This window comes from Peromyscus maniculatus, chromosome 15 (genome assembly GCF_049852395.1).
Source record: "Peromyscus maniculatus bairdii isolate BWxNUB_F1_BW_parent chromosome 15, HU_Pman_BW_mat_3.1, whole genome shotgun sequence".
NCBI classification, from domain to species: Eukaryota; Metazoa; Chordata; class Mammalia; order Rodentia; family Cricetidae; genus Peromyscus; species Peromyscus maniculatus.
The window spans coordinates 14,272,596-14,284,431 of record NC_134866.1 but is presented as its reverse complement, the minus strand read 5'-3'; the positions used below and the strand labels follow the sequence as shown (position 1 = coordinate 14,284,431).

The 11,836-nt window shown below is 48.0% G+C and overlaps 1 protein-coding gene across 1 annotated transcript in view; it reads left to right on the top strand.

Annotated features, from left to right (window-relative positions):
- Positions 1–379: 379 nt before the first annotated feature.
- The window catches only part of Retreg1 (reticulophagy regulator 1), a 132,857-nt gene continuing 121,400 nt past the window's right edge, over positions 380–11,836 (top strand). The window contains exon 1 of the mRNA XM_006981749.4: positions 380–713. Coding sequence (XP_006981811.1) covers positions 427–713 — 287 coding nt within the window. The 5' untranslated portion in view covers positions 380–426. The remainder of the gene's footprint in view (positions 714–11,836) is intronic.

Here is an 11,836-nt window from a genome sequence, read left to right as displayed (position 1 = left end):
GGCGGCTGTGGCTGGAGAAAGTGTCCCCTCCTTTCCCCTCTTTAAAATCCAAAGCCCAGACTCCCATTGAGATGAGTCCTCTCTACCTGGCCTCCGCAGCTGGAAGGGCAAAGGGAGTATTTCCCTTTGGTCCCCAACTACCTAGGGACGCCGCCCAGCTCGCATCCACCGAGCGCTCGGAGCGCAGGATGTGCAGCCAGGCCCAGGGCGGCCCCGCCCCTCCGCGAACTTGACCGCACCCTCTTCCCCCGCGTGGCCGGGGCTGACGTCATAAGGCACCCAGCCGCCGGAGCCCCGCGGTGCGCACCCCGAGCCCCGACCGGTCGCGGCTGCTTTCCGGGCGCTCACCGCCAGGCGCGCGCGTGCCCGCCCGCGTCCCTCCCTCCCCACCCCGTCCCCGTCTCCGCCAGCAGAGCGCCGCTGAAGATGGCGAGCCTGGCGCCCGGGGAGCACGCCGCGCAAGGATGCCCAGCCCCGGCTGCGGAGGAACAGGCGCCGCGGCCCGGGGTTCCCGGGGAGGAGGCTGCACCGGAGGCAGGGCGGGCGGGCGCGGGGCCGCAGGTGGAGGAGGCCGCGGGCAAGGTGGCCGCCGCCCTGACCTGGCTCCTCGGGGAGCCCGTGCTGTGGCTGGGCTGCCGCGCCGACGAGCTCCTGAGCTGGAAGAGGCCGCTGCGCAGCCTGCTCGCCTTCCTGGGTGCCAACCTGCTGTTCTGGTGAGTGCTGGGGCTGGGTGGGGGCGCCCCCGGGAGGGCAGGTGACCTTGGGGCGCCCGGGGCCGGATGTGGCCTGGCAGAGGTGAGCTGGGCACTGCGGTGGAAGTGACAGCCCCTTTCCCACTTGCCTGGTCACCTGTCTGAAACAGGTCGTCACCCGCTTCAACTTTCCTCCAGACGCACTTCCCCGTGAGTGGCTGTCACCCTCGCTGCGGGTGTCCACCCTCCAAGGGGAGGTGATGGTCGGCTGACCCACGTGTGTTCCTGTATCTAGGGGTGTCCCAGAGGTCTTGAAAACTTCGGCCCTGTTACTGTTAACTCGCCGGTCTTGACCTGTATTTCCAAGCCTGGGGGTTCATGGGCGCTTGGACTTCAGTTGATTTTTGCCCCCACAGAGGTCTATCTGGGCCAGCTTAGATACAGTCTCAACACCGCTGCCCTTCATCAGCCACCAGAGATAGGCAGTGAATGACTTGTTTTTCCTTCCCCTGGAGGGTTGGGTTTACTGTCTTTGCTCCCTGATGAGAAAGCAGGAGGTAAACAAACAGGTGGATTAGGCACATCGCCCCGCCCCCAAGGTTGCACGGCGGGGTGGGGGTGGGGGAGGCAGGAGTAATTTCGGGCGAACTCCAGAGGGAAGAGACAGGAATGTTCTTTGAATAGCCCCCAATCAACAGGTTTGCCTCACCCGAAAATGTTGTGCCTAAGGTAAGCAGCAGGCAGCGGCTGGCTCCATCCCCGAAGGATGTGCCCTATCGTCTGGTACAAGTGCTCCGAGGGCAGAGAAAAGCCTCCTTTGTTCGCCAGTTGTCTTCATAACAACCATGACCCTCGCAGTGCCGAATAAGCAGTTTCACTAACAGACACCTATTGACAACCCCAAAGTTGTGAGATCCATGCACGAGAGAGATATAGCCTGTCATTTTTCTAGATCGACTTGAGCAGCGTGAAGGGTTTTCTTGAGATCCCTGCTAGCCTTGGTTTTACTCTGGAAACGAGCCGTGTCTTGTTGCTGACTGTGGCTTTGGGTCTCTCAGCTCCGTTTCTGGAGTTTATCCCAACTCTCTATCCTGTTGTAAAGTTAGTTACCTGAGCCCTTAAATAAAGAGGTTATATTATGTTGGGCTAGACGGGGGGGAGGCAGGAAACCAAGTTCTTAGGGCTGTGTCTCACGTATTTACCAATAAGCAGCATGTTTTCGGTTCTATATATCTAAAAACACCCCAGTTCCAAAGCTTGAAGGTTACAAAAATGTAAACACTTTGAAAATCTTTCCCCTTTGAAATCTTTTCCCTTTGAAAATCTCTTTCCCACGCCCATCCCCAGTTCTCAGCTTCCTCCCAGAGGCCACGGGGCTGGAGCTCTCTGCGCCTTTTTTTTTTTTTTTTTTAACCAGATAGGGCCTGTTTCAGCAGACTGTGGGCTGGCATAGTAAGGATTCCTCATTTAAGGGTGGGGCCTTGTTGACCACTTCCTTGTTTTTTCCAATGCATAGCATTCCTCTGTAAGCCGCCTCCAAGTATTGAACCTCCTAAGGAGGCTCCCATGTCGTTCCCAGCACTTGCATTTTTAGTGCCATAGTGGAGTCTTGAACGCGTGTCACTTGGTGTATAGGAAAACATTTTAAAGGGTGACTCCCGCACGTGAAACTCTTGGGTCAGAGGGCATGTACCCTTGTCATTTTAATGGCTGCCACCGTATCTCGCATATTGCCACTGTGTTGTCACCGGGTTCTACCAGATTATTTGCCCAAATTATTTGCCCAGATTATTTGCCCAGATTATTTGCCGAATGTGACTGCTTACGCTGCTGTGCTCTTGCCAAGAAGATTTTTCAAAAAACGTTTTCATCTTGTAAATCTAGAAGGTGGAAAGGGCATTTTGCTGTGGTTTTAAATGTGTGTTTGTCTGAGACTGTTCTCCTCATGTTCAAGGGCACTGTAATTATCTGTTCTCTGCAGTGCCTATTTATCCGTAACAACTCTGGTCTGCTTCTTCACTTTAGACATTGACCTTCTTCTTATTGACTTACTGAAGCTCTTTTTATAGGATGGATTTTAGCATAATTAATGGAATAAGTGGCATACATTTTTCCTATGATTTATTCTTGTGTGTGTGTGTGTAGGGGGGGTTGTGTGGGTGTTTATGTGTGTTGCTGGTCCACATCTGTGTGTGTGCATGTAGTAGAGGCCAGAGCCCCTCTTAAATTGCTCTCCTTAGTGTTTTTCAACAAGGTCTCTCACTAAAACTGGGGCTCATCAATATGACTGGATTGGCTGGTCAATGCGCCTTCGGGATGGTCTGCCTGTCTCTAGTCCTTCCCTGCTGGAGTTACAGATAGATGCCATCACTCCTGGCTTTTCTGTAATGCTAGGGGTCTCAGGTCTTCTTGCTGCATGGCAGCCACATTCCTGACTGAGTCACCTTCCTAGCCTCCCTAGGACATAGTCTAAGAACAACTGTTGGAACTAATTTTTTTTTTTTTTGTCCAAATAATTTAAAAGTATATTTGATATTTGTCATGAGTCTCGTCTCCCATCCATTTTATTTACCACTCTGATGGAAAGACAAATAGTGGCCAGACACTGAGCCTGGTTAGACTCTATTTGTTTTCTTTTTCCCCGTGTGCAGTAGCTGGATTCCATGCATGCATTTCTGCTGATAGGCGGCCATCCTGCTCCCTGAATTCTGAAGCACTTGTTGCTTCTCTGTTACAATCCACTGGGCTTTGGGACTCCTTTATTAATGCCAGAACTTTTTTTTTTTTTGAAATCTTCCTTATTTGTTTCTCTGAATTTAAAATATGCTTTTAAAGTTTAAAACTAAAAAAAAAAAAAAAAAAAAAAAAAGAAAAAAAAAAAGCCAGTTTATTTCTTCTCAAATGATCTGATTCTTGTTTTCACTCCTCTTTTCCATTCCTTTTTTTCTCAAAAAAACAAAACAAGTTACTACTCTGTCATCCATACTGGTCTCAAACTCATGACAAGCCTCCTGCCTCAGCTTCCAAAGTACTAAGTTCCTAAGACTAAAGGTATGAGCCATCATCCCCGGTTACAGATGACCTCATTTGGTTCTTAATATTCTGTGTCCTGGGAATGCGCAAGCTTGTGTTTTCTATGAAGAAAATGAAGAAGTCAATATGTTAAAAATATAATGGGCAATAGAATGAGATCCTGTCTCAAAAACAAACAAAAAAGAAAAGCCCAAATCTTAGCATAAGCAGTGGGGTGCTTCTTTTATTATTGCTGCTGCTCTGTTCTTGTGGAAGATGACTTTGTAAATATACAGTTTGCATGCTTTAATATCTGGTCCTAACAACTGCTTTCAGGATTTTGAATTTGATTCAGAAATTTTGACATTGACTACCTGAGCATGATCTGTAATATTACTGCTGTGCATAGAAAACTGGGATTGAAACAGGCCCTGGGGAGTTGGGCTATCTCCCGGATGCATTCAGCAAGCAGATGGAAGGTTCTGTGGTGATATTGTGTCCCTCAATATATTGTGCACTCTAATAAACTAATCTGGGGTCAGAGGACAGAGCAGCCACCAGACAGACATCAAGGCCAGAAAATGGTGGCACCACACACCTTTAATCCAATCACTTAGGAGGCAGAGATCCATCTGGATCTCTGGGAGTTCAAGGCTACACTGGAACCTGCCAGGCATGGTGACACAGGCCTTTAATCCTAGGAAGTAATGGCAGGAAGCAGAAAGGTATGTAAGGCCTGAGGACCAGGAGCTAGAGGCTTTTAAACATTTAGCTTTATAGCAGCATTTCAGCTGAGATTCATTCGGATGAGGATTCAGAGGCTTCCAGTTTGAAGAAACAGGATTGGGCTGAGGAGTTGGCAAGGTGAGGTTAGCTGGGGGCTTGTCTGTTTCTCTGATCTTTCAGCATTCACCCCAATACCAGGTTCTGGGTTTGTTTTTACTAATAAGACCTTTTAAGATTACAAGGTTCTAGGAAGGATGAACAATTCACTTTGTGATGCTCTGGGTGGGACAGAGTCATTGTGGATAGGAGAGGCTGCACTGTCTTAATGGATTGTACTTCAGCTGGACCTTGATGGACAGGAGTAGGTCTTGGACTTGGGCGACTGTCTAAGGGTAAAGAATACACTGAATGAAAGAATTACATCTCTTTTCTTTGTTTGTTTGTTTGTTTTTTCGAGACAGGGTTTCTCTGTGTAGCCCTGACTGTCCTGGAACTCCCTCCATAGACCAGGCTGGCCTCGAACTCACAGAGATCCACCTTCCTCTGCCTACCGAGTGCTGGGATTAAAGGTGTGCACCACCACTGCCAGGAAAAGAGCCACATACTTAAAGCTATACAGAAAGCTCAGTCTGGTAGTGAAAAGTACCAACAGGACAAAATGTAGATGAGGTTGGCTAGGTGCTGTGGGGACATATTTGGGGTACAGTGCTTGCTAGAAAGTGCCATATTTAATGTTTGGACTTCATATTTCTGTAATTAGGGAGGACCACAAAAGCGCCCTGTGAAATATTAAATACTAAAGATGGATAAACAAACTGGTGTTCATTTATTCCCACCATGGACAACTGCAAAGCCGTGGAGATAAACATGGGTACGGACAACAGCACAGATGAATTTCCCAAGTGCCGTTTGGGGTAAAAGAAGCACAAAGTGACATGCGCAGCGGTCCAGTCTCGCTCTGCTGCAGACTGACTTAATTTACAGTTCGAAGATGAGTGAAAGGAAGCCAGACTGATCTAGGGACACATATATAAGAGCTAAAACCACAGACATAGCATCCTTTCATCGGACACACATGCATATTCTTATAGATGACATACTTAACGAAAAAACGCTACCATGTGAAGAAATGCCAAAAATAGATCTTTAGTCATATCATGGAGAAGTGTGATTAAATGTAGGATGAATATAATGCCGGTCTCTGGAATCAAGGTTTCTACAATGGAAACAAATCAGGCCGCAGTTCAGCAGGCCGAGAACCACACAAGGCTTCAGAATGCACCCTCTTACTCATTTGCCTTACAGGGAACACATTTTCAACGTGGAGGCCAGAAGTCCACACTGGGTGTCTTCCTCTATCATTCTCTGTCTTAGCTTTTGACAGGGTCTCTCACTGTGCCCGGACCTTTAGGCTGGCTGTTGAGTCCCTAGGATCTGCTTTGCTTGTCCCTGTCCTCTAGTACTGGGTTACAGACAGACAGACACCACATATGGGTGCTGGGGATCGAACTCAGGTCCTCAGGCTTACCCAACTTTACCCACTGAACCATCTCTCTACCCCCTTGGTAAATGTATTCCCCCCCCAAGACAGGGTTTCTCTGTGTAGTTTTGGTGATAAATGTATTTTTTTATAAGTGTATTTTTAATTGTATTTAGTTTAAACATAAAGTGTCCCATGTGGCTAGTGGCCATCCTGTTAGACATATGGTTCCTGACGATTTCATACATTCAGTATTCTTTTCTACTCCATGGCTCTAAAGAATATTGCAAGATAACTTGGGTCATATTTTCCAATATTACAGAATTACAGTTAGTGATTCCAGAACAGTATGAAGACGTTGTTTGGAGGTGGTGGTTTCGGCATCAGTAGGGATTATTTTTCAATTATTAAAAGTCCAAATTCTTAGCTCATTTCTTGCTATGGTTTGAATAAGAAATGTTCCCCATGGTCTCAGACATTTGAATATTTGGTCCCCAATTGATGGTGTCATTTGAGAGACTTAGGCGATGATCTTGTTGGAGGAGGTATGTCAAAGCTGAGGGCTGGCTTTGACAGTTTAAAGTCTTATGTCTTTTCAAGTTGGCCCTCTCTGCTTCCTGCTTGTTTGTGGTCCAAGATGTAAGCGCTCAGCTTCCCACTCCTGCTGAAATGCCTTCACTCCACTACAGAGACTCTAACCGGTGGAGCATGTGCCCAGATAAACCCTTCCATAAGTTACCTTGGTTGTGATGTTCTATTGCAACCATAGAAAAGAAATAGTTCCATTTCTATTTGACCTGGGTTATCAGAAGACACAGCTGAGCATATGTTCAAGTCCGCTGCTGGGTCCAGGGATACAGCAGAACTCCAAGGGTTCCACTTGCCGCTGAGAGCTTCCCTTCTGCTGAGGAGGGCCTGGCTGGTTCACCAAGTTGAACACTCAGGACACCCTGGTTCTGAGTTGCATGTCGCAGTCTCCAGGACTTTAGAGCATAGGGCAAAATGCAGATCCTGGGTAGTTTGGCAATGCTGGTGAAAGCTTTGTGCGGAGTATTGACTGGGCTTAAAAGAAGGAATCCAATTTAAAAAATGGGGTTAATGCCAAGAGCTTTTTGACACAGGATAACCCAGGAATAAAGAGAGAGTGAGGTCTAGGTGCTCTCAGACTAGAGAGGCTCACCTGGCTCATCCGGGGATGTGACTGGGGGTGGGGTGGGAGTATAATATGGGACACCTAAACTGGTAGAGGATCTGAAAGGCAGATGTCCAGAAGGATGTGATGGGTCTAGGTCGCTGGACAGTCTTCCTCTAGCTCCAGTACAGTGGAGCTGGCTTCAAAAGGCCTTCAAAGTAGAAAGGACTCAAGTCTATTAAGAACAGCTCTAGCCCTTTGGATATTGAGCCTTCAGCAAATGTTTCTTGAGCAAGGGCTTCCTGGTGGCCACAGTGGCTCTTTGTGAAGCTTTCTCTCAGCCTCAGTCCTCAGTACCAGCAAAAGCAGAGCTGATCTCAGCAGATCAGTGCTTATATCTTTAAACCAGCCGGGTTTTCCTCTGTGCTGTAGCAGCCTTGAAGCTCAGAGCCACCTTTTAAGGCAACGACAGTGATTTTTGCAGAGATTTAGGTAATCACTTTACCTCAGCTCCATTTGGCCTGTCTGCCTTTTTATCTTGTTCTGTGCATGAATGTTCTCAGGCTGCCCCAATTGATCTAAATGAGTACAAGTAAATGAGGTGTGTCATTATTCCTGCTGCTGGGAACAGAAAGATGACGGAGACATGGTCTGATCCCTGGGTCGGGGCCGGGGAGAGAAACAAGTTAGTGACTGTGTATACGACAGGCTATGCTGTGGGTGTTAAACTACCACACAGGAGCCAGGAAGAAGAAGCAGGACTTTTTAGGCAGCAGATGAAGGGATGCCATGCTTTTCAAGTGTTTCCTAAGAATTCACATGTTGGAAATGTAATGCTCAAATTCATCTTAATGGGATTTGGAAGGAGCAGCTTTGAGAGGTGGTAATTAGGTGAGGTCATAAGGCCAGGTCCCAGGAAGGGAAAGAAAACTTGGAGCTGGTGGGCTTGCTCTGTCTTGCCATGTGATTGATGTCCTCACCATGTTATTTTGTAGCAAGAGGCTTACCTGATGATGACATCATGTTCCCGGACTTCCCAGGCACCAGAGGCATAGCCAAGCAATATTTTTATTCTTCAAAATTTCTCCTCTCTATGGTTATTGAGTTAGAGCAACAATATAGACCAAGACAAGAGGGTATTGGGATTGAGGTGAGGGCGGGGAGGATGTGGATTGGTCAGTATGTCCAAAGCGCAATTGAACTGATATGCATTGACTATTATATTTTGACTGCATAGTGGATTTACGGAAACAGAACACCCAGCAGCAGTGATGAATTCTTCATACAGAGGAAGGAAGAGACAGAGTCGGGAGGTGGTTTTATGCCCTGGTTAGGAGAAGAAAATTTGGGATGGCAATTTGTGAAGAGGTTATTACTAGACCTCGCAATATCCTCGTTCCTTTTCTTACTCCGAAGCACTAGGGACTGAGCCTAGCGGCTACAGCGCACACACATCGAGCCAAGTGCTCTACTGCTGAACTACAGATCCAGCCCCTTTAAAATTTTGAGACAAGATCTTGATTAGTTGCCCAGGCTTGCTTTGAACTTGTGACCCTCCTACCTTAAGCCTCCTAACTCGTTTGGATTCAAGCCTTGTGCCACCAGGCCTGCCATAGTCCTCCTTTTCTCTAGGGAGAAAACTGTGTCTGGAGCTTAGGACTTTATGCTGCAATCCTTTCGAATTCTGCTACCAGCTTTCCATTCACTCTTCCAAATGAACTTGAGGAGGAAGAGCCTGGATGATGGGCATCCGCCAGCAGAAAGCGTGGTGGTGGGAGGGCCCAGTGAAGGTGGGGAAGAAGAGATGGACTCAGGCAAAACTGAGGGGAAAACCTGGGAAGACTGACTCGCTTGGCAGGTGGGAAGTGACTTAGGTGACCCCAGTGTGTGAGAGGTGGCTGGGGATGTTAATAATCATTTTGAGGGCCGTTTGAGGTTACACCAGGTTAGGGTTTTGGAGAGGAGGGGTTCTGTCCAGTTTGGGAGACTTTTAACTTGATGGGCCCGTGACCTCCCAGGCAGATTGCTCACATAGGTAGTTCTGGGGTCAGATCCACAGACTCATGCCCAGGGTTTGGGCCGAGTGGAAGTGCAAAGCTGGGCATGTTGGGGTTCAGTTCTTGAAGAGTGTGTGAGATCGCTGGGGACCTTTTGTTGGGAATGATGGGAAGGGAAGGTTCTGAGGAAGCCGATGTTACCAAGTTGAGTGACTCGAAGCATCTTATGGAGAGAGGAACGTTGTGTGGTTGTGTGGTGGTCCCAGGCTTACATTGCTCCTGAGAAGCCAGCAGAGGCAAGCACTGAGGAGAGTGAGCACTTGCCGGTGATTGACATCCTTGGCCTGTTCAGCATCACTCTCCACAAAGAGCTGAGGATCCCAGACCCCGCTTGAATTGGGGTAGGATTCTCCCTCATTTTCTTTCCTCCTTGCTACAGCGACATGGCTCTGTATTCCCGAGCCCCTGTGTGATTTGATCTCAGACCAGCTCATGACTTACTTGGTCATCAGGGGAGTTCCAGTGGCCTAAGAAATCCTTTTCCTCTACTACCGCTGAATGCTTATGTCCTTCCCAATTTATACATCCATCTTCAGGTAGTAACATGAGGAGCTGGGGTTTTAGGAAGGCCATGGGTCATTGAAGGAAGAGCTTTGGTGAGTGGGGTTACTGCCCCTTACAAAAGAGGCCCCAGAGAGCTCATTCTCTTCCTCCTCCCTGTGGGGACATGGCAGGAAGGTGCCACTCACAAACCAGGAAGTGAGCCTCAACCAGATGCTACATCTGCTGATGCCTTGTCTTGGATGTCCCAGCACCTAGGAATAAGTTGTGATTTACATGCTGCAGAGTTAATGGCTTTCTTTGCTTAGCAGCCTGAGCCAACCAAGACTCTTGATTCAACACTCACTTTCACATATCAGAAGCACCATGACTGCATCCCTGCAACCTATCTGTGTAGTCCTGGCCCTCTGCTCCATGCCTTTCTCTGTCTATTCAGAAAATGTCTGGGTGGGTGATCTGCAGCACAGTGGAGTTTGTAGAGAAGGGGACAATGGATGGACAAGATGGATGATGACCTGTGAGGGGTGGAACTGAAGGGGCTGGGTTAGAAGGTACTGTAGCAGGAATCTTAAAAGTTCTTATTGATAAAATCAAACCCGAGGCCAGTTATTGGGGTGAATACTGGAAGGTCAGAGAGACAGAACAAGCCACAGCTATCTCACCTCGCCGGATCCTCAGCTGGTCTTGTCTCCTCAGACTGGAGGCCTCTGAGTCCTCATCCGGAATGGGTCTCAGCTGAACTGTGCTGCTCGAAAGCCTGAAGCTTAACCAGCCAAATGCTTCTAGTTTCTCATCCTCACACCTTATATATCTTTCTGCTTTCTACCACCACTCTCTGGGATTAAAGGCTGGCTTCCTGGGAATAAAGGCGTGAGTCACCATGCCTGGCTGTTTCCAATGTGGCCTTGAACTCACACAGATCCAGAGGGATTTCTGTCTCTGGAATGCTAGGATTAAAGGCTTGTGCTATCACTGCCTAGCTAGTGGCTTTTCTGTTCTCTAACCCCAGATAAGTTTATTAAGGTACACAATATTTTGGGGAACACAATACCACCACAAGGTACCGTTTCCTCTGGTACTGAGAACAAGGTAGAGACAGGTGTACCCACAGCTGGAGTGGGAGGAGGCAGGGCCATGGCATCTGACGTCTCGCTAAGGGACCTGCGGAGACCCACTGGTGGGGGAGGGTATCATCACAGTACAAATGACTGGGACACATGGGGACATAGATGGCACCGTTTTCTTGGCTTTCTGTTTATCATTTTCTCTCATCATATTTTGGGTCAAATTCTTGGTCTTAGATAAAAAAAAAAAAAGTCCGTGATATACCTACAGATCATGGCAGACACTTTGGGATGCGGAGTGTCTTAAGACAGTTGGGGATTCTGCCCCGTGATTCTTGGTCCTGTGGATCTTAGTTTATTTGGAGACTTGGGTGAAGGTAAGACTGCCCAAGTGTAAACATGCTGACCGCAGACCACTGCCACTCTCCTGGTGGGGACTCCAGACAGGAGCATCTTCAGTGTTTTCCAGAGCTGACACTATTTTGATTTTATAACAGCCAAAGCTGAGACTATCACTTTGCATAAACATGGAGAACAAAATGACAGAAGTATGATTTTAGAGGCCACTTTAGGGGTTGTCAGAAAATCTGTCCTAATCCCTAGCCCACATTCATTGTTTTTTTTTAAAATGGAACTCAAGTCCCCAGTTGAAACATCAATTTAAAAAAGCACCATGTTCTAACGGAATACAGCCCCCGAACATGCTAAGTTCATACCAACGCAATAAAGCTGGTGGTAGGAAACGATGAGAAACATCGTTTTCAGTAATAAATCGTCAAGCGTCTGTAAAAGTGGGAAACTCTCCACTGGAAAACACAGCAGTGGGTGACGAGGATAACCGGGGGTCTGCGCTGAGACGTTCCCGGAGCTCTTGCTTGATACCTGGTAGCATGGCTCAGAACTGAAGCCGGGGTGAAGCTGTGCCTGCCAATAGGCATCGGGGAGAGTGCTGGAACACCTCGGATTCATGACCCCTTCGATTCGGAATTGAGTTTTCGTTGCTGTGTGTTCAGAAACCCTTCACGGTTGCCAGGTTTTCCAGGACCCTCACATTCAGTCACACAGCCCCCAGTTTAAGAACTGGGATCTTAGAAGGCAGAGGCAGCTCATCCCGCCAATGGAAACCCAGCTGCCTCACACAGGGCTTGCTTTCCCTGGCAAACTTTTAGAGG